Here is a 22,465-nt window from a genome sequence, read left to right as displayed (position 1 = left end):
ACATTACATTTCACAAGTAATACGTGTTAGTATAATGTCTGGCAGGTTTTACAGTGCCGTTTTCGAGTGTTGATAAAAGTAACACACCCTTTATGTGGCCGAGTGGAATTCACACAGAGCACGTTGTTTGTTTTCAGTTCCCTCTGTAGTTACAGAGTCGAGTACAGCGCTATCTTGCTGGTTGAGCCGTGTGTAGTTAAAGAAGACTACGAGGTATTCTGGGTTAAATTGGACACCCTCTGCCACCAGGTCAAGACAGTAGTGCATGCTAATCTTAGTAAGGGAAGAGAAGCGCTTCCATATTCAGTTTTATAAATAACACTGAAACCATTTTGGGTCTGCCTTCTTAACAGCTGTATCCTTGAAAAAGCAGTGTGACGACCATAGACCGTATAAAAAAAGATTATGACAAATGGGTCCTTTGTGATGGGGCGGCGGGGGCGGGGGCGGGGGCGGGGGCGGAGACTGTTCCATTAAATGCCTGACCCGAGGAACACGTACCTGTATTTACCTGGGCATGATGTTGATGCCCATTTGCCTTTGAAATCAGTTGCTGCTGAGACTGGCCTTTTAAAGGTGTTTACTGGTAAACATTCGACAAGCAGGGCTTCCTGAAAAGTAAAAACATACTTGGAGTATGGTCTAAAAATTCAATTGAATTGCAAAAAAAAAAAAAACTTATGCCATTTTCAATTGATTAAGCAAATCTGTTTAATCTTGGCTACTGCCTGTTTAAGTCCTTCTTAACTAAACTTTGACACCTACCTTCTACACAAGTTCTCGATTTTTCTCCTTAATGCGGTGTGATCCCTACCTTGAGTTGCGTTGGCACCACCTAGTGGCTGTAAATGTATTACAAGTCCTCTTCTCTCACAGTGACGTCACATTTCCCTTCTTCAGAATTACATTTGACTCCAAATTACATTACATTACATTACAGGCATTTGGCAGACGCTCTTATCCAGAGCGACGTACAACAAAGTGTATAACCATAACCAGGAACAAGTATGACGAAACCCCTAGAGAGAAGTACTGGTCCAAGTACAGGGAACAACCGCATAGTTCAACTTGGACCCTGATGGTTAAACTGATTAACACTAACAACGAGAACGGCAACAACGCAATCTATAGAAAAATAAAAATAAATAAAAATACAAGTAGTCGTTAAGACAGTTGATGCGCCTAAGTCACCTATGAAACAGCTGCCTAGTTACAACCCTAAGTTTAGTCATTTACAGGGGGGAAGGGAGGGATGGGGAGAGGTGCAGCCTGAAGAGGTGGGTCTTCAGTCGTCGTTTGAAATGGGTCACAGTCTCAGCTGTTCTGACCTCCACAGGGAGGTCATTCCACCATCGTGGGGCCAGAACAGACAGGAGACGTGTTCTGGAAGTGCAGGTGCAAAGAGGGGGAGGTGCTAGGCGTCCTGAGGTAATAAACCTGCCTGGGCGTTCTAAAGGGTTCCTTAAAGGTGAGCTCACCTCTGTTAAATTCCAGGCATTGAGTTTGACAGACAAAATACAGGTGCTTCCTAATCTCTAATCAGGTGTAGGGGAATTTTTTCATATTTATTGGCATAATTCTGACCAATAATGCTGGACTGAAAGTTCCAGAACCTGTGACACACATGATACAGAGAGGAGGGGAAAGTTCTTCAGCAAAGCAAACCCACCCACACAGCGACTGGTCACTGTGAAACCACATTGCACTGAGAAAAAACTCTTTACAGGGTCTGTGGTAGCTCAGTATTTCACGTAGTGAATCACAGATCTTGAGTGACTGAGTGAACGATAAACAGACAGATTTGTCATTTTTAAAATAGAAAAGATGACAAACCCAACGTGGGATATGACAAGCAGCAGCCTCTCAAGTAAAAATGTGACAGATTCAGTGTGAGTACCCAATGAGGCAAGAGGGAGTGACAAATCTCGTCTAATTCAGATAGTGTGACACAGATGGGAAAATACACTCTACAGGAACAAATATTATTTTAGAGAATTGTCTGGGCTGAGAATGAAACACATTCCCAGTTCAGATTATACAGTGGCAAGATGGTTAAACTATATTTGGCCAGAACAAATATTATTTTAGAGAATCTTCCGCCATGATGAGAAGATGAGTTCACTGAGTGACAGGGAATGTGACTGTGAGCAGGAATCTCAGAGCTCCCCCTGCTGGCCAATGCCTGCCTCTGCAACTGCAGAGTGCTTTTCAGGCAGAGGACATTGTGTACTTTGAGATGGTACATTATTTTACAAACTCCAAGATCTGGTTTTCTCACAATTTGAGATTGCGTGACCCAGGGAAAGGGAGGGTTCAGCTGGTTAGGGGTCCGCTTTTCACTGATCTTCAGCGACCTCCGCTGTTCGATAAGGCATCTGTGGACGGCATCTTAGAGCTGCATGTGAAAGGTCTTCCTCAGACTCCTGTCTGTGCGAGCTTAGCCACAGGCTGTGCCTCTGCCATGTGTAAATAAACAGCTGGAAACAGCTGGTGTTTCGGAGGAGAACCCCGCCACGGGGTTTGTGCATGAGCACGGCTGTGGCTGCAGATAACTGGGAGGAGCTGCACATGCTCAGACCAATGATGGGCACCACATTTAGATAAAAAATAATTTTCTTACATGCAACCACAATGCCTTTTAGATGTGGCCTCCACTATATTCAGTTCTCAATAGGAAGGAGTGATAGAAATTTAACAGATAACAATGTAAATATATCCAATAAATGTACATATTACACAAGAATATCTGCATATTCTTTTTTACTGTACTGTTCAAATCAAAGCAAAACATAAATCATCTCATTACATACTTTGTTTCAGGCAAATATACTTCATGACCCCCTCCCCCCTCCCCTATTAAAACTGTGTTATCTTAAGTTTGACTGATAATCCGTTTGCAGGAACATGTTTCCGTACTGACAGCCAAGACATTACAAACCCCATTAAAGAAGAAAAGCCCACGTGTGCACACAATTGCACAAATAATTATTAAAGGAAAACAAAACTCTTATAAAATGATGACATTTTATTTCATTCTCAGTTTTTTACAGCTTTACAGATATTTATACACATTTTATTCTAAAAAAAAAACAGATTGCCGGAAAACAATGATTATCCACATCTTGTCACCCTGAGAGGGCGAGAGATAAAATAAGTTACTCACGTTAGATCCTCAAAGGTGCGATAGAGAAGGGGGGGGTCTGGTCGATCTGGAGTGATGGGGGGGGTATTGGGGTTGTGTGGTGTGGTGTGATTGTTTTTGTGTGTGGAGTGTGATTGTGGTTTTGGTGTGGTGTGTGAGTGTGATTGTGGTTGTGTTGTGGTGGGGGTTTCTGTGTGGTTGTGTGAGTGTGATTGTGCGAGTGTGATTGTGGTCTGTGTGGTTGTGTGAGTGTGATTGTGGTCTGTGTGGTTATGTGGTTGTGTGAGTGTGATTGTGCAAGTGTGATTGTGGTCTGTGTGGTTGTGTGAATGTGATTGTGGTCTGTGTGGTTGTGTGAGTGTGATTGTGGTTTGTGTGGTTGTGTGATGTTTGTGTGATTGTGGTCTGTGTGGTTGTGTGAGTGTGATTGTGGTTTGTGTGGTTGTGTGATTGTGGTTGTGTGAGTGTGATTATGGTTTGTGTGGTTGTGTGACTGTGATTGTGGTTTGTGTGGTTGTGTGAGTGTGATTGTGGTTTTTGTGGTCTGTGTGGTTGTGATTGTGGTCTGTGTGGTTGTGTGAGTGTGATTGTGGTTTGTGTGGTCTGTGTGGTTGTGTGACTGTGATTGTGGTTTGTGTGGTTGTGTGAGTGTGGTTGTGCGAGTGTGATTGTGGTTTGTGTGGTCTGTGTGGTTGTGTGAGTGTGATTGTGGTTTGTGTGTACAGCGCACGGTCATGCCAGTCTACACAGAGCAAAGGCACAGGCAGACTGAGCTCTGTTAGCGAACTGGCTAAGGCTGGGACTTTCCTCCTGCACAGGGTGATGTAATGTGTCCTCCACGCCTCCAGGGGGAGTAGGAGGGGCACAGGGTAGGGTGGCTCAGAGCTCAGAGTCCAGATCAGGCAGCGGTTACCCAGAGCAGGAAAACATGTGCTTTAAGACAGCTGAGAGGGGGGTGGGGGGGGGGGGCAGGAACCGCAGCAAGAGGACTGTGGTTATTAGAGTCTGCAACTGGCTTTCATTAGACTTAAATATTTACACTATTTAATGTCAACTATATAGATTATTCCTGTTCATAGCCTCCACGATGCACCAACACATTTTCTTGCTCAGATCTTAGAGGTAAATCCACACCCTGTAGATTTAGACGTGCTGAAAGAAAACCTGTTTTATTTGTACATACATGTTACAGGTCTGATGGCAAGTTATTTTAAAAAATAATCAATAGTTAATTAATATCAATTCCATGCCCCTGTATCTCAGAAATCCTATGCATTGTGCATGAAATCAGGGCATATTTATGTGCAAAACATGTAGTCTTTGTTAAACTACATCACTGATTGAACTGCAGTGGAGATGTTCCTCTGCCTGTTTGAGTTGTGGTTATATAAACACTGTAGGCTAGGGGTACTGCAGGGTACTATAGGGTACTACAGGGTACTATAGGGTACAGTGTTTTGCAGCTTTGGTGTGGTGTCCATCTGGTGTTTCTCTGCTTAATTCTATACATTTCACAGCCTCCATTAAATGACTCATAGTTTCACTTTTTCAGTGCACACAACCCAAACACACCGGTTAAGCACAGCAGACTCTTACTTACAGGGGGGACCAAGAATAAGCAAAATGGAGAAGACTTAGCTGTCCTCAGTGAAGGCGTGAGCTGCATTTAAGCTGTCATACAACACCAGAGGACCTGGAGAAATCCTTCCTGTAACTGACCGTTCTCCTGTAACAGTCCGCATTTCCAGTTCTGCTTTTGCATTTGTGCAAATTGAAATCTGTCACTTCAGGGGACCACAGACCCCCTGTAGTTTCTAAAATGTGCAGCATCTGAAGTTCCAGCATAAAGACGAAGGCTGGCCAGAAATCTGCATCCTGATACACTGCAGAATACATAACAGCTATTGAGGGAATAATACCTATCGACTGCATTATATAAATAACCGCTTTCTTAATGCAATTAGGCTGTGAGTTATAAAATTAAAGTCATGTCTGATGTACAGTGCAAGACAACAGTCTCCAAATAAAATGCACTTTTCTTTCTTTTTTTTTACAATGAAGAGCTACAGGTGCATTGCTATGATGTGATATATGACATATTCACTTCCCTCCGGGACTGATGGGATTATGCACGTTGCTATGATACGAGCTGCATGTTACGTGAGTGGCGGTTTTTCTCCGCCCCCTGGCTCCCCGAACCTTGAAAGTCATGCACTGGACTCCTAAAAGCCCAGAAGGAAACTCATGCTAAGTAACACTTGCAGTAGCAGCGACGGCAGCAGCAGCTTCTTCAGAAACAGGGTGTGACTGGATCTGTCGGCCATCGAAACGCTGGTCGGAGGGACTCCGGTGTGCCAAAACACGCCTTCTCCCACTCCCAGTCTCCACCTGCTGTGACATGGCCCCGCCTCCACGGGGAGAGGGGGAGGGGCTGAAAGTGTCCTGAGTGGATTGTGCCGTGGCGCTGGCGCGGGGCAGGGGGCGGGGCTAACCCTTTCCCTGGGCCTCCTGTAAGGCCTGCAGCAGCCGCTGGCGGTACGCCAGGTAGCGCTCCTTCACCTGTTTGACCCGCTCCCGCTCCTCCCTCCCCAGGATGGCCAGGAAGTTCTGCAGCTCGGGCAAGGAGAAGGCGTGCCACTGCGGGGAAAGGGCGGGACAAACACAGCGTCACTCAGCCCTGCTCCTCCAATCAGACGGGCACACAAACGAGTTCATCTGACACTGAACCCCTGAAGCCTGTTTAAGGCTGAACAAACTTGGAGGTACTCCTTCTAGCTTGAGCCTCAACAATGCACCACAACGGACCCCACAACCTGCCCACTTTCACAGGTCCAAACCAAAGGTTTTCCCTGTTTAACAGGGACTGAGGAATTTCAGACTGTGTCTGTGTCTGTGTCTGTTTCTGTGTCTGTGACTGTGACTGTGTCTCTTTCTGTGTCTGTGACTGTGTCAGTGACTGTGTCTGTGACTATGTCAGGTTCTGTGTCAGTGACTGTGTCTGTTCCTGTGACTGTGTCAGTGTCAGTGACTGTGTCTGTTTCTGTGACTGTGTCAGTGACTGTGTCAGTGTCGGTGACTGTGTCAGTGACTGTCTGTGTCAGTGACTGTGATTAGACGCCGGTTATTCCTGTGTTAACAGGTTATTCCTGTGTACACATCAGTGTGTAGCAGCCCCAGAGAGGAAGAGAAGGATGATGATCACAGAGAGAACAGGAGGGATAATCAGAGACTGAAATGGAGGGATGATCACGGAGAAAAGGAGGGATGATGAGAGAGTGAAATGGAGGAATGATCACAGGGAGAAAAGGAGGGATGATGAGAGAGTGAAATGGAGGGATGATCACAGGGAGAAAAGGAGGGATGATGAGAGAGTGAAATGGAGGGATGATCACAGAGAGAACAGGAGGGATGATAAGAGAGTGAAATGGAAGGATGATCCCAGCAGGCTGCTCACCTCCACCTCTCCGGTCTCGTTCTCCTTCAGGACGAAGGTGAGGTGTTCGGGGTCCGGTCCGTTCAGCAGCCGCACACAGCGGTTTCCGTAAACAGCAGCTCTGGAGACCAGCGTTGTCCGCAAACAGGAAGCTGTCTGCACTCACTGCTCCCCAACGCTTACACACGGGAACGTCTGTGCCTCCATCTGCTCCCACACGCTTACACACGGGACACGGTCTGTGCCTCCATCTGCTCCCACACGCTTACACACGGGACACGGTCTGTGCCTCCATCTGCTCCCACACGCTTACACACGGGACACGGTCTGTGCCTCCATCTGCTCCCACACGCTTACACACGGGACACGGTCTGTGCTTCCATCTGCTCCCACACGCTTACACACGGGACACGGTCTGTGCCTTTATCTGCTCCCACACGCTTATATACGGGACACGGTCTGTGCCTCCATCTGCTCCCACACGCTTTCACGCGGGACACGGTCTGTGCCTTTATCTGCTCCCACACGCTTACACGCGGGACACGGTCTGTGCCTTTATCTGCTCCCACACGCTTACACACGGGACACGGTCTGTGCCTCCATCTGCTCCCACACGCTTACACACGGGACACGGTCTGTGCCTCCATCTGCTCCCACACGCTTACACACGGGACACGGTCTGTGCCTCCATCTGCTCCCACACGCTTACACACGGGACACGGTCTGTGCCTCCATCTGCTCCCACACGCTTACACACGGGACACGGTCTGTGCCTCCATCTGCTCCCACACGCTTACACACGGGACACGGTCTGTGCCTCCATCTGCTCCCACACGCTTACACACGGGACACGGTCTGTGCCTCCATCTGCTCCCACACGCTTACACACGGGACACGGTCTGTGCCTCCATCTGCTCCCACACGCTTACACACGGGACACGGTCTGTGCCTCCATCTGCTCCCACACGCTTACACACGGGACACGGTCTGTGCCTCCATCTGCTCCCACACGCTTACACACGGGACACGGTCTGTGCCTCCATCTGCTCCCACACGCTTACACACGGGACACGGTCTGTGCCTCCATCTGCTCCCACACCTTACACACGGGACACGGTCTGTGCCTCCATCTGCTCCCACACGCTTACACACGGGACACGGTCTGTGCCTCCATCTGCTCCCACACGCTTACACACGGGACACGGTCTGTGCCTCCATCTGCTCCCACACGCTTACACACGGGACACGGTCTGTGCCTCCATCTGCTCCCACACGCTTACACACGGGACACGGTCTGTGCCTCCATCTGCTCCCACACGCTTACACACGGGACACGGTCTGTGCCTCCATCTGCTCCCACACGCTTACACACGGGACACGGTCTGTGCCTCCATCTGCTCCCACACGCTTACACACGGGACACGGTCTGTGCCTCCATCTGCTCCCACACGCTTACACACGGGACCGCTGTGCCTCATGTCCCCACGCTTACACACGGGACACGGTCTGTGCCTCCATCTGCTCCCACACGCTTACACACGGGACACGGTCTGTGCCTCCATCTGCTCCCACACGCTTACACACGGGACACGGTCTGTGCCTCCATCTGCTCCCACACGCTTACACACGGGACACGGTCTGTGCCTCCATCTGCTCCCACACGCATACACACGGGACACGGTCTGTGCCTCCATCTGCTCCCACACGCTTACACACGGGACACGGTCTGTGCCTCCATCTGCTCCCACACGCTTACACACGGGACACGGTCTGTGCCTCCATCTGCTCCCACACGCTTACACACGGGACACGGTCTGTGCCTCCATCTGCTCCCACACGCTTACACACGGGACACGGTCTGTGCCTCCATCTGCTCCCACACGCTTACACACGGGACACGGTCTGTGCCTCCATCTGCTCCCACACGCTTACACACGGGACACGGTCTGTGCCTCCATCTGCTCCCACACGCTTACACACGGGACACGGTCTGTGCCTCCATCTGCTCCCACACGCTTACACACGGGACACGGTCTGTGCCTCCATCTGCTCCCACACGCTTACACACGGGACACGGTCTGTGCCTCCATCTGCTCCCACACGCTTACACACGGGACACGGTCTGTGCCTCCATCTGCTCCCACACGCTTACACACGGGACACGGTCTGTGCCTCCATCTGCTCCCACACGCTTACACACGGGACACGGTCTGTGCCTCCATCTGCTCCCACACGCTTACACGCGGGACACGGTCTGTGCCTTTATCTCAGGGAATACCCTGAGTTTGTGTGTGAAGCCTGGTCTGGGATAAGGGCTTCCTACAGCCTCCTTTACGGCATTCAGCAGCTCCTGCACGTTCCTCCATGGCCCACTACTCCAACCATGTACAGCAGGGGTCCTCAATCTTATCCAGAAAGGGCCGGTGTGGGCACAGGCTTTTGTTCCAACTGGGCAGGTACACACCTGATTCTACTAATCAAGGTGCTTAGCAAAGATTCCAAGTGGTTGATTAGTAGAATCAGGTGTGTTACTGCTTGTTTGGAACAAAAGCCTGCGCCCACACCGGCCCTTTCTGGATAAGATTGCAGACCTCTGATGTACAGCTTTATCTGACTGGGATCGGCACTGCACCCCGCCCTCCCAGTCACATGGTACAGTCCAGCCATCATTCCCCCAGCCAGTGACATGGTACAGTCCAGCCATCTAAAATAGCGCTTTATTCATCCGCCAGGGGGCAGTGAACAGTGATACTCATGACAAAATTAGTACAGAAGCATTTCACTTCAGAGCTAAATGTGGAGAGCAGTGAAGCTTTAGGGTTTTCTTTCTTTAGGTTTTGACGTGGCTGTGAAGGCAGAGGCGGTTTTAGCGGGACAGTGACCATCTCAGAATGTGAGAGAGCGCTAGCGCCTCACCCTGGCTGTCGCGGTGCGTCTGCCGGTACAGCGCAAACTTGCGCGGGTTGTCCAGGACCATGAACTTGTTGAGCAGCCCCTGGATGACCTCGCTGACGGTGGTGCTGCTGCTGACGTGCAGCTGTTTGACCGCGTCTGTCGGCAGGTAGAAGGAAGTCCTCTGATCCGGGCCCTCAGGCCCCGCCCTGGCTCCGCCCCCAGCCACGCCCCCTGATGACCGCACCTCCACAGGTACGGTCACAGGCCTCCGTAGCTTCAGGTGGACCTTGATGAAGCCGGTAAAGGTCCCGTCTGGGCTCTACAGACACACACACGCAGATTCAAAAATTTTAGTTCAATTTTAACACAAAATGCCCCCACATGTTTTTATAACAGGGATGCCTTAGACTGTGTAGTAAATCAGGGTCACACACACACACACACACTCTCTCACTCTCTCTCTCACACACACACACACACACACACTCTCTCTCTCACACACACACACTCTCTCTCACACGCACACACACACACACACTCTCTCTCTCACACACACACACACACACACTCTCTCTCTCTCACACACAAACACACACACACTCTCTCTCTCACACCACACACACTCTCCTTACACACACACACTCTCTCTCTCACACACACACACATCTCTCTCTCACACACCACTCTCTCTCTCTCACACACACACACACTCTCTCTCCCCACACACACACACCCCTCCACACACACACACACTCTCTCTCACACACACACACACAAACACACAAACACAGACACACTCTCTCTCACACACAAACAAACACACACACACACTCACACACACTCACTCTCTCACACACACACACACACGCTCTCCACACACACCACACACACACTCCTCTCTCAACAGCACACACACACACACACATCCCTCCTCACTCACACACACACACAGCACACACACCTCGTACTCACAGTACACACACACCAACCGACGTGGGAAACGACCAGAACACCACACACACACACATACACACCAGCAGGGGGAGACAGCATACCGCACAGTCACACACACACACACACGCACACACACACACACCAACCAGTAGGGTGAGACAGCATACTGCACAGACACACACACACACACACACACATCGACCAGTAGGGTGAAACAGCATACCGCACAGACACATACACACACACAGACACACACACACACCGACCAGCAGGGGGAGACAGCACACCGCACACTCACACACACGCACTCTGCTCAAAACAGCCAGACCATCCCATACACCCCGGAACAAACGACAGAGGCGGACAGGCCCGCCCTCACACACACCTCTGGCTCAAACAGAGTGTCAGTTCCCATGCACCTGAGTAATGACAAGCCCGCCAGGCCCTGGCCCCCCAATACCACCCTGCCCAGCACTGCCCCGCCCAGTACTGACCAGCCCCGCCCAGCCCTGCCCCGCCCAGTACTGACCAGCCCCGCCCAGCCCTGCCCCGCCCAGTACTGACCAGTACATACCTGGGGCATTGTCATGCTGAAAAAGGAAAGGGCTTTCCCCAATCTGTTGGGGACCCACAGAATCGTCTAGAATGTGATTGTATGCTGTTGCATTAAGATTTGCCTTCACTGGAACTAAGGGGCCTAGCCCAAACCATGATAGACAGCCCCAGACCAAGGAGTGTCCAGATACTTTTGGTCTTATAGTGTATGTCTGATGTAGTATAGATATTATATTACACCTATGTGTATCAGCAGAAATATACAGTGTAGATGAATATTACACACACGTGTATCAGCAGAAATATACAGTGTAGATGAATATTATATTACACCTCTGTGTATCAGCAGAAATATACAGTGTAGATGAATATTATATTACACACGTGTATCAGCAGTGATGTTTTACTCACCAGTTTCATTCCATTCTCAGACACTTTAGAGTTGTACTCTTCTATCTTATTCCTGACCTCCTCTTCGGAGAGAGACTTTGGTTTCTCAGCCTCCTCTTTCGTGACATTCTGAAACACAAACCACCAGCAATATTAGCAACACAGAAATAAGGCTTCTGCCTTATGAAAACATAAAAAAGCATAAAAAAGTGGTTCTGGTTCTGCAGCCAATCAGTGTAAGACTTACAGTTCCCTTGACAACAGCAATCTGTCCAGATCAATTTCTGTGCTACAGCTGTGTGTGTGTATATGTATGTGTGTGTGGGTACGCATGTGTGTGTGTGCATGTGTGCGTGTCCGAGTGTATGTGTATGTGTGTGGGTGCGTGTGTGTGTGTGTGTGTGTATGTGTGAGTGTGTCTGAGTGTGTGTGTGCATGTCCGAGTGTATGTGTATGTGTGTGGGTGCGTGTGTGTGTGTGTGTGTGTGTGCGTGTCCGAGTGTATGTGTATGTGTGTGGGTGCACGTGTGTGTGTGTGTGTATGTGTGAGTGTGTGTGTGCGTGTCCGAGTGTGTGTGTGTGTAGAGCTAAGTCACATTCTCAACAGGACCTCCTCCCACTCCCCAGGCCTGGCTTGGTGGTAATAAGCTCTGTTCCTCTCTACCTCCTGTACAGGAGAACCTCTGCTCCTTGTGCTGAGCAGCCAAAGCGCCCTTTCCCTCTGAGCTGCGGTCCAGCAGTCAGCACGTTTACAGCCTCCGAAAGCTGGATCCAGCAAACACTGAGATCCAGCGGCCAAGGCTAGCATGCAGGTAGCAGCAGGACAGACGGACCCCAAGGCCACCAGTTCTGCAGGCAAACATGCAGATTCAAGGGAAAGATCCAGAAAAATCCCATTCCATCTTCCGTGAATTCTCAGCCGACTGATGGCTGAACAGACCAGAGAAGCTCAGAGGTCTGAGTGCTTCACTCTTGCGTGAAAAAGGGTGTGCACAGAGTACATTACATTACAGGAATTTACCAGATGCTGCGAACCAGGAGTAACTCAGCAAACAGGAAATGCAGGTCATCTGCTCTCATACGCATTTCACTGCATTCATCAATGAATGGCTGATTATTTCAGTCAATAAATACCATTTAAAGGGACTTTTTTTGCCTTTTGCTTCATTGAAAGGAGATTCTGAATACTAAAGGACATCCTACAGTTATTGATCTGCCCTGCAGGGGGCAGTGTTTTCCAGTGCAGCATCGGCAGGCGGAGCAGGCGGAAGCGTTAAATGTGAGTTTCCTCACGCTGCCAAACACTGAAGGTCACAGGAGCGACAGGCTTCCTGCACAGGACAATAACACAGCTTTTCACACAGGACAATAACACAGCTTTCCAGCTCTGACTGGGTGGAACAACGAAGCACAGAGCCTGGAGATGCAGTGTGTTAACACACTGTGTTTGGAGACAGAGCCTGGAGATGCAGCGTGTTACCACACTGTGTTTGGAGACAGAGCCTGGAGATGCAGTGTGTTACCACACTGTGTTTGGAGACAGAGCCTGGAGATGCAGCGTGTTACCACACTGTGTTTGGACCCTCAGAGACGCACACCAAACACCCTCCACTCTCATCCTGACCCCAAACTTGTGAAAGTCGGTCACTTGCTCACTTTAAAGAGCACCTGCAGCCAGTGCAGTAAACTCACACTGTGGATATCTGAGAGGAATGAAACTCGTGGTCTAAAATAGCCCTTCGCAGAAAGAACCCAACCAAGCGCGCTAAGAGCAGACCACTCAGAAAAACAGGCCGCTCGGGAAACCAGAGCTCACACTTTGAGCTGGAAATGCAGGCCTCGCTGTAATTACAGTACATGTGTGAAGCCCAACACCAAAACCACACTGAGGCAGGGTGAGAAGCTGGAGTTAACAACATTAATTACCCTTAATTAGGCAGCATCAGCTAATCAGACAGCCTCAGCTAAAACCCGTCTTCTTCCTGATGGATTTTCACCGTTGTGCAGCCTGGTGATCTCTGAAGTGCCAAACATGACTAACTCTGACTCGACTCCTTTGGTCTCAGGCAGTGCTACATGGATGTCATGTGCACGTGTGTACAGTGCCTACATATGTCTGTGCGTGATACCGTTACAGTACAACACGTATGCACTGAGTGAACATGCCAAAGGCGTGTGTTGTGTTCCCTCCTATTTCTGTTCACATACAATTTGCTTAAACAACTTTTAGCCAAATTTACCCCATTTAGAATCTGTCCTTGTATCTGTAGCGCCGGCAGGGTATAGATTTGTTGCCACACAATGACACAAAGGCAATCCTGCCAACTGCAACCCCTCCTCTGAAATGCTATGGCCAATCAGGTGCTGCCCTGCAGGGCTGCTAGCCAATCAGGACCAGCAGGGTCAGGACACCATAAAGCTCTCACTTTCGCCCCATAGATTCAGTCCGCTCTGAACTGCACCTCCCTCAGTCTATCACAGGAAGTCCTCCCACAAGAGGAATTCTTGCACTTCCACACGGCTAAATATACCCTCAGGACTTCCTGCGCATTCCGTGAACAGAGAAAGTGTGGATTTTGAAACAATGGAGCAGACCCCGCCCCTCAATGACAAACAGGCCCCACCCCTCAATGACAAACAGGCCCCGCCCCTCAATGACAAACAGGCCCCACCCCTCAATGACAAACAGGCCCCGCCCCTCAATGACAAACAGGCCCCGCCCCTCAATGACAAACAGGCCCCGCCCCTCAGTGACAAACAGGCCCCGCCCCTCAATGACAAACAGGCCCCGCCCCTCAATGACAAACAGGCCCGCCCTCAATGACAAACAGAACCCGCCCCTCAGTGACAAACAGGCCCCACCCCTCAGTGACAAACAGCCTCCTCTCACACAAGGATCTAAATCCCACCGCACGCGGCAGGGAGAAGTGAAATCGGTCCAAGCGGGATTTTCCCATCCGGAATGGCTGGAGTTTGTGTACAGGGAATACAGCTCGACTGCAGAAACTCCTCCTTTATACCCTACGGCACAGCCTGAGTGTCACTGTGAGATAAAAGAGCTCCATTCCAGTGTACAGGGGCCACACACACCCCACACACACCACACACGCACTCCACACACGCCCCACACACACCCCACACACACACCACACATACGCCACACACACCACACACATACCACACACACCACACACATACCACACACACGCCCCACACACACCCCACACACCCCACACACACCCCACACACACGCCACACATACCACACACACGCCCCACACACACCCCACACACACGCCACACACACGCCACACACGCCACACACACGCCACACACACCCCACACACGCCACACACACACGCCACACACGCCCCACACACACGCCACACACACGCCACACACACCCCACACACACGCCACACACACCCCACACACACTCCAAACACACCCCACACATGCCCCACACACACCCCACACACACGCCACACACACCCCACACACACTCCACACACATGCCACACACTCCTCACACACACGCCACACACACCCCACACAAGCCTGCGGCCCACATTAGGTTGGGAGCTGGACTCAGCCCCACCTTGGGTACCAAATTTATATATATATATATTTTTTTAAGTTCAAGTCAAGTGTGACTTTATTAATGAATCAATTTTTCATTTCACAGTGAGACTGTTTACCCAGAACTGAGATGGTACTTTATAGTCCTGCATAGCTGAACTGCCATCTGGAGATGTTCCCTCACAAACATGCCAGCACTCAGCTCCACTCTCATCGAGCGTTCACATCCAGCTGGAGCCTGGAATCCACAGGAGCTGCTTCAGAACGAGTCGCTCAGCATCCGACAGCAAAGCGCACTGAGAAGATCCGTTAAACACCAGGCCACACGCCCTGGCAGTAACCACGCAGGACGCATTAATAATGCATGCAAAAGCGATTAACTTATTTATGAGACACCCTTATTCACAGTCACACAAATTACATGCTTTCCCCAACTTTATATTTATTGAATTTAATGTATTTATATATTAATGAAACTCTTTAGCCTGTTTCAAGGAGGCACTCAAACCATCAACTAAAACTTTATTCGCATGGAGGGAGAAAAACTGGGTCACAAAAACACACAAAGAATGAAACAGATAACACATATTTACACGGATTCATAAACCTCACCATACCTCATAAAACAGAGATCTTTCACAAAATCACTGCCTTTGGCTACTAGTACCAGATAATAAATAAGACCATATAGAATCATGTATGGCAGAGATGGAAAATGCATTATGTATGAGGGAAAGGTTGCAATGCAAAGAACAGAACTTAAAAATAACACCAATTATTCTCAAAGATCCTTTAGCTGATCATTCAGATAAATATGTGCACCTGCAAAATTAGTCATAGCAATGATGCTACAATGCTAGCATAGAAATGCCTGATTATGTCCAACCAAATGCTTCGCTTGGTATTTAAAGGCAGGACAGGAAACTAAACTAAGGTTTACATTCAGAAGCCAGACCATATGTGGCATTCTACCATGATCATAGAAGCTAACTGTGGATCAGAGCACAGTTGCACTGAATGAGGTCTAAAGGGTGATATGAGAGGCTCCCAGTGTAATGAGGCCCCCACCCCCACACACACACACACACTCAGAGAGGAGGTGAAGAGTTCATTCTTCTGTTCTGAAACTTCTGCATTTCTACAGAAATTCAGCTTCAACTTCCTAAAATCCAGACACAGAGCAGCAAAGGAACAAAGCGCTCTCTGTGCACGTCAGACTGTAGTTAGCCGTTAGCCACTGTAGCTGGACGAGAGCTCCATTTTCTCTCCATAAAATCACACACTGGTCACATATTATCAGTGACCCATATTACTGCATGAGAAGGAGCAGGTAGCACACCACTGCAGACAGGTTCAGAGGCTGATAATGGAATAACAGACCTGGTGGTTCTGAAAGGAGATGAGATGAGCACTGCACCCACACAGGTAACCCTGTTTACACACTGCACCCACACAGGTAACCCTGTTTACACACTGCACTCACACAGGTAACCCTGTTTACACACTGCACCCACACAGGTAACCCTGTTTACACACTGCACTCACACAGGTAACCCTGTTTACACACTGCACTCACACAGGTAACCCTATATCCACACAGGTAACCCTGTTTACACACTGCACTCACACAGGTAACCCTGTATCCACACAGGTAACCCTGTTTACACACTGCACTCACACAGGTAACCCTGTTTACACACTGCACTCACACAGGTAACCCTGTTTACACACTGCACTCACACAGGTAACCCTATATCCACACAGGTAACCCTGTTTACACACTGCACTCACACAGGTAACCCTGTATCCACACAGGTAACCCTGTTTACACTCTGCGCTCACGCAGGTAACCCTGTTTACACACTGCGCTCACACAGGTAACCCTGTTTACACACTGCGCTGACACAGGTAACCCTGTATCCACACAGGTAACCCTGTTTACACACTGCACTCACACAGGTAACCCTGTTTACACACTGCACTCACACAGGTAACCCTGTTTACACACTGCACCCACACAGGTAACCCTGTTTAGGACGGAGTGTAGCACAGTGGGTAGGGAACTAGACTTGTAACCGAAAGGTCGCAGGTTCGATTCCCGGGTAGGACACTGCCGTTGTACCCTTGAGCAAGGTACTTAACCGAAATTGCTTCAGTATATATCCAGCTGTATAAATGGATACAATGTAAAATGCTATGTAAAAGTTGTGTAAGTCGCTCTGGATAAGAGCGTCTGCTAAATGCCTGTAATGTAATGTAATGTAATGTTTACACTCTGCACTCACACAGGTAACCCTGTTTCCACACTATAACATTTTTAAAAGATAAATGCTTGCAGTAGTGAGTAGTTCCTTACAGTAATGCGCCCTTTACACTGTGACAGAACTAACATTTGAGCCCAGCTGTCCTGCCAGAGCGGGACTGTGACGCACAGAGAGAGACTCTGAGAGACACAGCCCAGAAGAGGAGAAATGGAGAAGTACATGTGATGTCATCCTAACCTTTAGTCAGGTGTTCCATGAGACGGGCGGGGCAGCAGGGCGGGGCTGCAGGTGGGCGTTACCTGTTTTTAGAGCCGTAGGGGCGGAGGGGTGTGTGCAGATTGAGACAGGATCAGAAGCACCCAGCTGTGAATGCACACGCCTGCATATAACAGTGACTTTGACAGAACTGAGCAGCAGTTGTGCAGGGACACAACGTACAGCTACAGTTCAGAGAGGTCAGAATCTGGGGGCTATGGTCATTTCAGAGAAAAAAACAATCAAACGCACACACACACACACGCACGCATGCATGCACGCACACACACATACACACACACACAAGCACACACACACGCGCACACACGCAGACGCGCACACACACACGCACGCACGCACGCCACACGCACGCACGCACACACACACGCGCACACGCACGCCACACGCACGCACACACACACACACACACGCGCACGCACGCCACACGCACGCACGCACACACACACGCGCACACGCACACACACACACACGCGCGCACGCACGCCACACGCACGCACACACACACACACGCGCACACGCACGCACACGCACGCACACATGCACACGCACACGCACACACACACACACACACACACTCCTCTTGTCCTGTGAACTGGAGCGAATCTGCAGACATGATTTATACGTGTCAGCCCCCGTCAGCGATTCCACTTCACTCCCCGTGACAGAGCTCCGGCAGGTCAAAGGTCACATCGATGAGCAGCGATATTCATCTCAGCACCTAAAGGCTGCTGATCCAACCTGACTGTCAAGCCTGAGAAGAGCAGAGTTTTACGGCAGAAGAGCGGAGTTTTACGGCAGAAGAGCAGAGTTTTGCGGCAGAAGAGCAGAGTTTTACGGCAGAAGAGCAGAGTTTTACTGCAGAAGAGCAGAGTTTTACGGCAGAAGAGCAGAGTTTTACGGCAGAAGAGCAGAGTTTTACGGCAGAAGAGCAGAGTTTTACAGCAGGAAGATGCATTTAAATCCATCAGAGCTCCCTAAATGTGCAGCAACTCAGTCAGGGCAGGGGACTGCATTACTGAGAGAGTGATTTACACAGCTCACTGCTCACAGCTGAGCAGCTCACTGCTCACTGCTCACTGCCCACTGCTTACTGCTCACAGCTGAGCAGCTCACTGCTCACTGCTCACTGCTCACTGCTTACTGCTCACAGCTGAGCAGCTCACTGCTCACTGCTCACTGCTCACAGCTCACTGCTCACTGCTCACTGCTCACAGCTCACTGCTCACAGCTGAGCAGCTCACTGCTCACTGCTCACTGCTTACTGCTCACAGCTGAGCAGCCATCGGCTGCAGAGACAGACCGGCTGCTTCAGGATGAGATTCCAGTGCTGATGTTTAGCACAGATTCATAAAGCCATCAAACAGGCCCACAGCGACAGCCAATCTGCTGCCTGCTTATTCCTCCCCTCATAGCGACAGCCAATCTGCTGCCTGCTTATTCCTCCCCTCACAGCAACAGCCAATCTGCTGCCTGTGTATTCCTCCCCTCACAGCAACAGCCAATCTGCTGCCTGCTTATTCCTCCCCTCACAGCAACAGCCAATCTGCCGCCTGCTTATTCCTCCCCTTACAGCAACAGCCAATCTGCCGCCTGCTTATTCCTCCCCTTACAGCAACAGCCAATCCGCTGCCTGTTTATTCCTTTGCTCACAGCCACTGCCAAACTGCTGCCTGTTTTGCTCCCCTCACAATGGCTGGGGCAGAAATAGCGGCCTTTCAGAATGAAAGGTTGGGGGGAAAAGAGCACTGCTCCTGGAAAGGAAGAGATGCACTGCTCCTCTGTGCTGCTGTGCTGGAGTGTGCCAGTGCAGTGGGAGACGCCCCGAATCCAACCAGATCTCACACCCACAGCCGGTAATGCGGGGGGGTGCTGGGTAAGGGGGGGGTTACATAAGCACGCAGAAACACCGGCATGCTCAGGTACAGGGCAGCGCTGTGCCACCACATGACACAGGGAGCTGCGGGTTCAAGCCCTGCCTCTGGAACTGAAGAAAAATCTCAGAACAATCAGCAGAAAAGAGCCTGAGGACCCAAAACCGAGACAGAGAGAGAGATCAGAACCAGAACCGGAACCAGAACCAGAACCAGAACTGGAACCGGAGAGCTCTGAACTCCCCCCTACAGCAGGAACAGAATCTGCACCAGTGGAGCGGCTGAATTATTAATACAGTCGCACAGAAGCAAACACAACGCTCAGAGAACACATACACAACGCTCAGAGAACACACACAACGCTCAGAGAACACACACAACCCTCAGAGTCTGGCAGGAGTGGGGCACGACCGCGGGTCACTGATGATAACCCAGTGGTAACCCAGCAGTAACTGCACTTTTAAATAGAACCCTCTGTAGTTTCCCCAAACAAACGAGTGGGTGTTTCTGCATGTGCACTGAAGTGTGTATTAGAAACCGTCATGACTGATACTGAGTCTCAGGGTGAGGGCTGAGGGCTTCTTCCAGGGGTCTACCAGAGGAATTACCCGCAGCTAGAAAGCCCCCGTACTTTACCCACAAAAACACAAACAGACTCACTCTGGAATCTCCCCACTGCCCCCCAGCTCGGCAAAAACCTTACTCATGGGCCCGCCCAGGCCTACTGGCTCGACTCCATCCATCTCTCCACCTTCAGCCAATAACAAGAGTCTTCACATCTCTCAACCTTCAGCCAATAGCAAGAGTTCTCACATCTCTCCACCTTCACCCAATAGCAATAGTCTTTACATCTCTCCACCTTCAGCCAATGACAAGAGTTTTCACATCTATTCACCTTCAGCCAATAACACAAGTTGTCACAGGCAACCCTGTGAAAATTTAGTTAATAGTGCAAAGCTTCAAAGATCACAAACTCTGAGTGCACATGGACAGGCTGGCAGTAAGAAGAGTCTTTACTGGGGGGCTGCGGTGGCCAACGTGAGCCATCTTCCCCTCTGTAGCCATGGCGACGATCAGCCACAGTGAATGATTTGAGACAGAACAGCGTAAGAGGAAGGATCCTCATTTAGCTCTGAGTTATTAATATTACTCACACATATCTGCCAGGATCACACAGAGAGGCTGTAGGGAAGCAGATGGTGAACCACACTCACAATCCTGTCCATCATCACCATCATCATCACCATCACCACCTCCATCACCGTCACCACCTCCATCACCATCATCATCACTACCTCCATATCCACCATAATCAGATCCTGTAAGACACGTGCTCCTCGTCTCAGACTCAAACATTGATATGATGATCTGTTTCTTCCTGTGACACAGGCCTATCAGAGCAGGATCAGCCTAAACTGATCTGAGTCTAAACTCAGCTCCACCGACTGCTGCCGTCCCCCAGAATCACTCAGGCCAACCAGGAAGCATGAGCGCAAGAGCCCCGTCTTAAACACCCCACATAAATGTGGCAGATCCCAGACGAGAAGCTTCCGGAGTCTGAACACAAACACGAGCTCACAGCAGCTCGCTGCACCTGTCCTGCCCAACCCTGACTTTTTCACAGAAGGTTCCGGAAATATGTGAACCCCTCCATCCTCTGGAAGACCAAACTGATTCACTACCCTGGATTCGTCACAGCCAAACAGCCGAGTGTGTGCTCTGCCCCGCACCCTACCTTGCCCCCCACTCCGCCCCGCACCCTACCTTGCCCCCGCTCCGCCCCGCACCCTACCTTGCCCCCCTGCCTGCCCGCCGGTCGGCGGAAGAAGGAGGTCTTGGCGGTAAAGAAGGTGAAGTCGTCGCTCTCCTCGTCCAGACTGCAGTAGCCGCTGCTCGTGCTGTTGCTGGAGCTCATTTAGCCGCGGTCTGAGCCGCGCTCCCTGCCGGCTCCAGGGTGGGGGGGCGGTACCGGCAGGCTGGGGGGGGGGCCTGGCAGGCTGGGGGGGTCCCGGCAGGGTGGGGGGTCCCGGCTCTACATCTCATCAAACATCCAAGTGGGTGTGAACGGATGGGTGCTCGGAAAATCTGCAAAAACCCCGCTCACGCTTCTTCTGTTCACGGTCTACGCGACGCAGAATTCCCATGAGGCAGCTGGGCATCAGGGAGGATTCTGGGAGCTCAGCGGTCCGGCCGCCCCCCTCGACAGATCGGGTTTAAAAACAACGAGTTCGGCTCTTCGGCACCTGCGCCTTCCTCCGTCCTCCTGCTCGCTCTGCTCGCCGAACAGAGAGGAAGTGCCTACACACACGCGCGCGTGCACACACACACGCGCACACACACGCGCACCAGCACACTATCGGTTGCGAGTCCAAGCCGGCCGGCAGGCAGCGCGGGGGCCTGAGGATCGGGGTGTCCGGGCAGCTGCCTGATCCCAGCTTTCTTTCTGAAGCCAGAGAATCCGCTCAGCAACACCCTGACTCTGCTGCTGCTTCGGGATCACTGCGCCGAGCGAGAGCGCTGCCTACTCCTCCTCCCTCCACCCCCCTCTCTCTCCTTCCCTCTCCCTCCCACTCTCCCTCCCCCTCTCTCAGTCTCTCTCTCGATTCTCTCTCCCTTCCTCTCTCTTTCTCTCTCCATCTCTCCTTCTCTCTCTCTGTCCCCTTCTCTCTCTTTCCTTCCCTCTTGCTCCCACCATCCCTCTCCCTCTCTCTCTCTCTTTCTCTCTCTCTCGCCCCCCCCCTCTCTCTGTGGTTTAGCCGGCTATCTTCCTCTTACACAAACACCCCCTCCCTCCCCCCCCTTTTCTTCCTGCATGTAACCGCTCTCAACCCAACTGTCGCTACTTCCTCCAAGAGAGAAACGCTGCAGAGCAAACCTGCTGCACCTCAGGTTCCCTCTCTGAGATCCAGAGTGCCGCTGGACCCAGACCAGAACCAGCCCCTGAGATCCAGACCAGAACCAGCCCCTGAGATCCAGAACCAGCCCCTGAGATCCAGACCAGAACCAGCCCCTGAGATCCAGACCAGAACCAGCCCCTGAGATCTAGAGCAGAACCAGCCCCTGAGATCCAAAGCAGAACCAGGCCCTGAGATCCAAAGCAGAACCAG

General features: G+C 50.8%; 1 protein-coding gene and 1 long non-coding RNA gene across 2 annotated transcripts in view; one reads left to right on the top strand and one right to left on the bottom strand.

Moving 5' to 3' along the window:
- The first annotated feature begins 3,270 nt into the window (after window positions 1-3,270).
- On the top strand, window positions 3,271-3,684 carry LOC135237347 (uncharacterized). The gene is made up of 2 exons (XR_010324800.1): window positions 3,271-3,316; window positions 3,430-3,684. It is a non-coding gene; the product is annotated as an uncharacterized LOC135237347 (long non-coding RNA).
- Window positions 3,685-5,176: 1,492 nt separating this feature from the next.
- The window catches only part of rassf5 (Ras association domain family member 5), a 47,954-nt gene continuing 30,665 nt past the window's right edge, over window positions 5,177-22,465 (bottom strand). Inside the window, exons 3-6 of the mRNA XM_064304432.1 lie at window positions 11,391-11,498; window positions 9,469-9,789; window positions 6,597-6,683; window positions 5,177-5,779 (exon numbers count right to left, since the gene is read on the bottom strand). Coding sequence (XP_064160502.1) covers window positions 5,630-5,779; window positions 6,597-6,683; window positions 9,469-9,789; window positions 11,391-11,498 — 666 coding nt within the window. The 3' untranslated portion in view covers window positions 5,177-5,629. The remainder of the gene's footprint in view (window positions 5,780-6,596; window positions 6,684-9,468; window positions 9,790-11,390; window positions 11,499-22,465) is intronic.

Source organism: Anguilla rostrata, chromosome 13 (genome assembly GCF_018555375.3).
Source record: "Anguilla rostrata isolate EN2019 chromosome 13, ASM1855537v3, whole genome shotgun sequence".
Lineage (NCBI taxonomy): Eukaryota > Metazoa > Chordata > Actinopteri > Anguilliformes > Anguillidae > Anguilla > Anguilla rostrata.
This window is presented reverse-complemented; position numbering and strand designations above follow the sequence as displayed.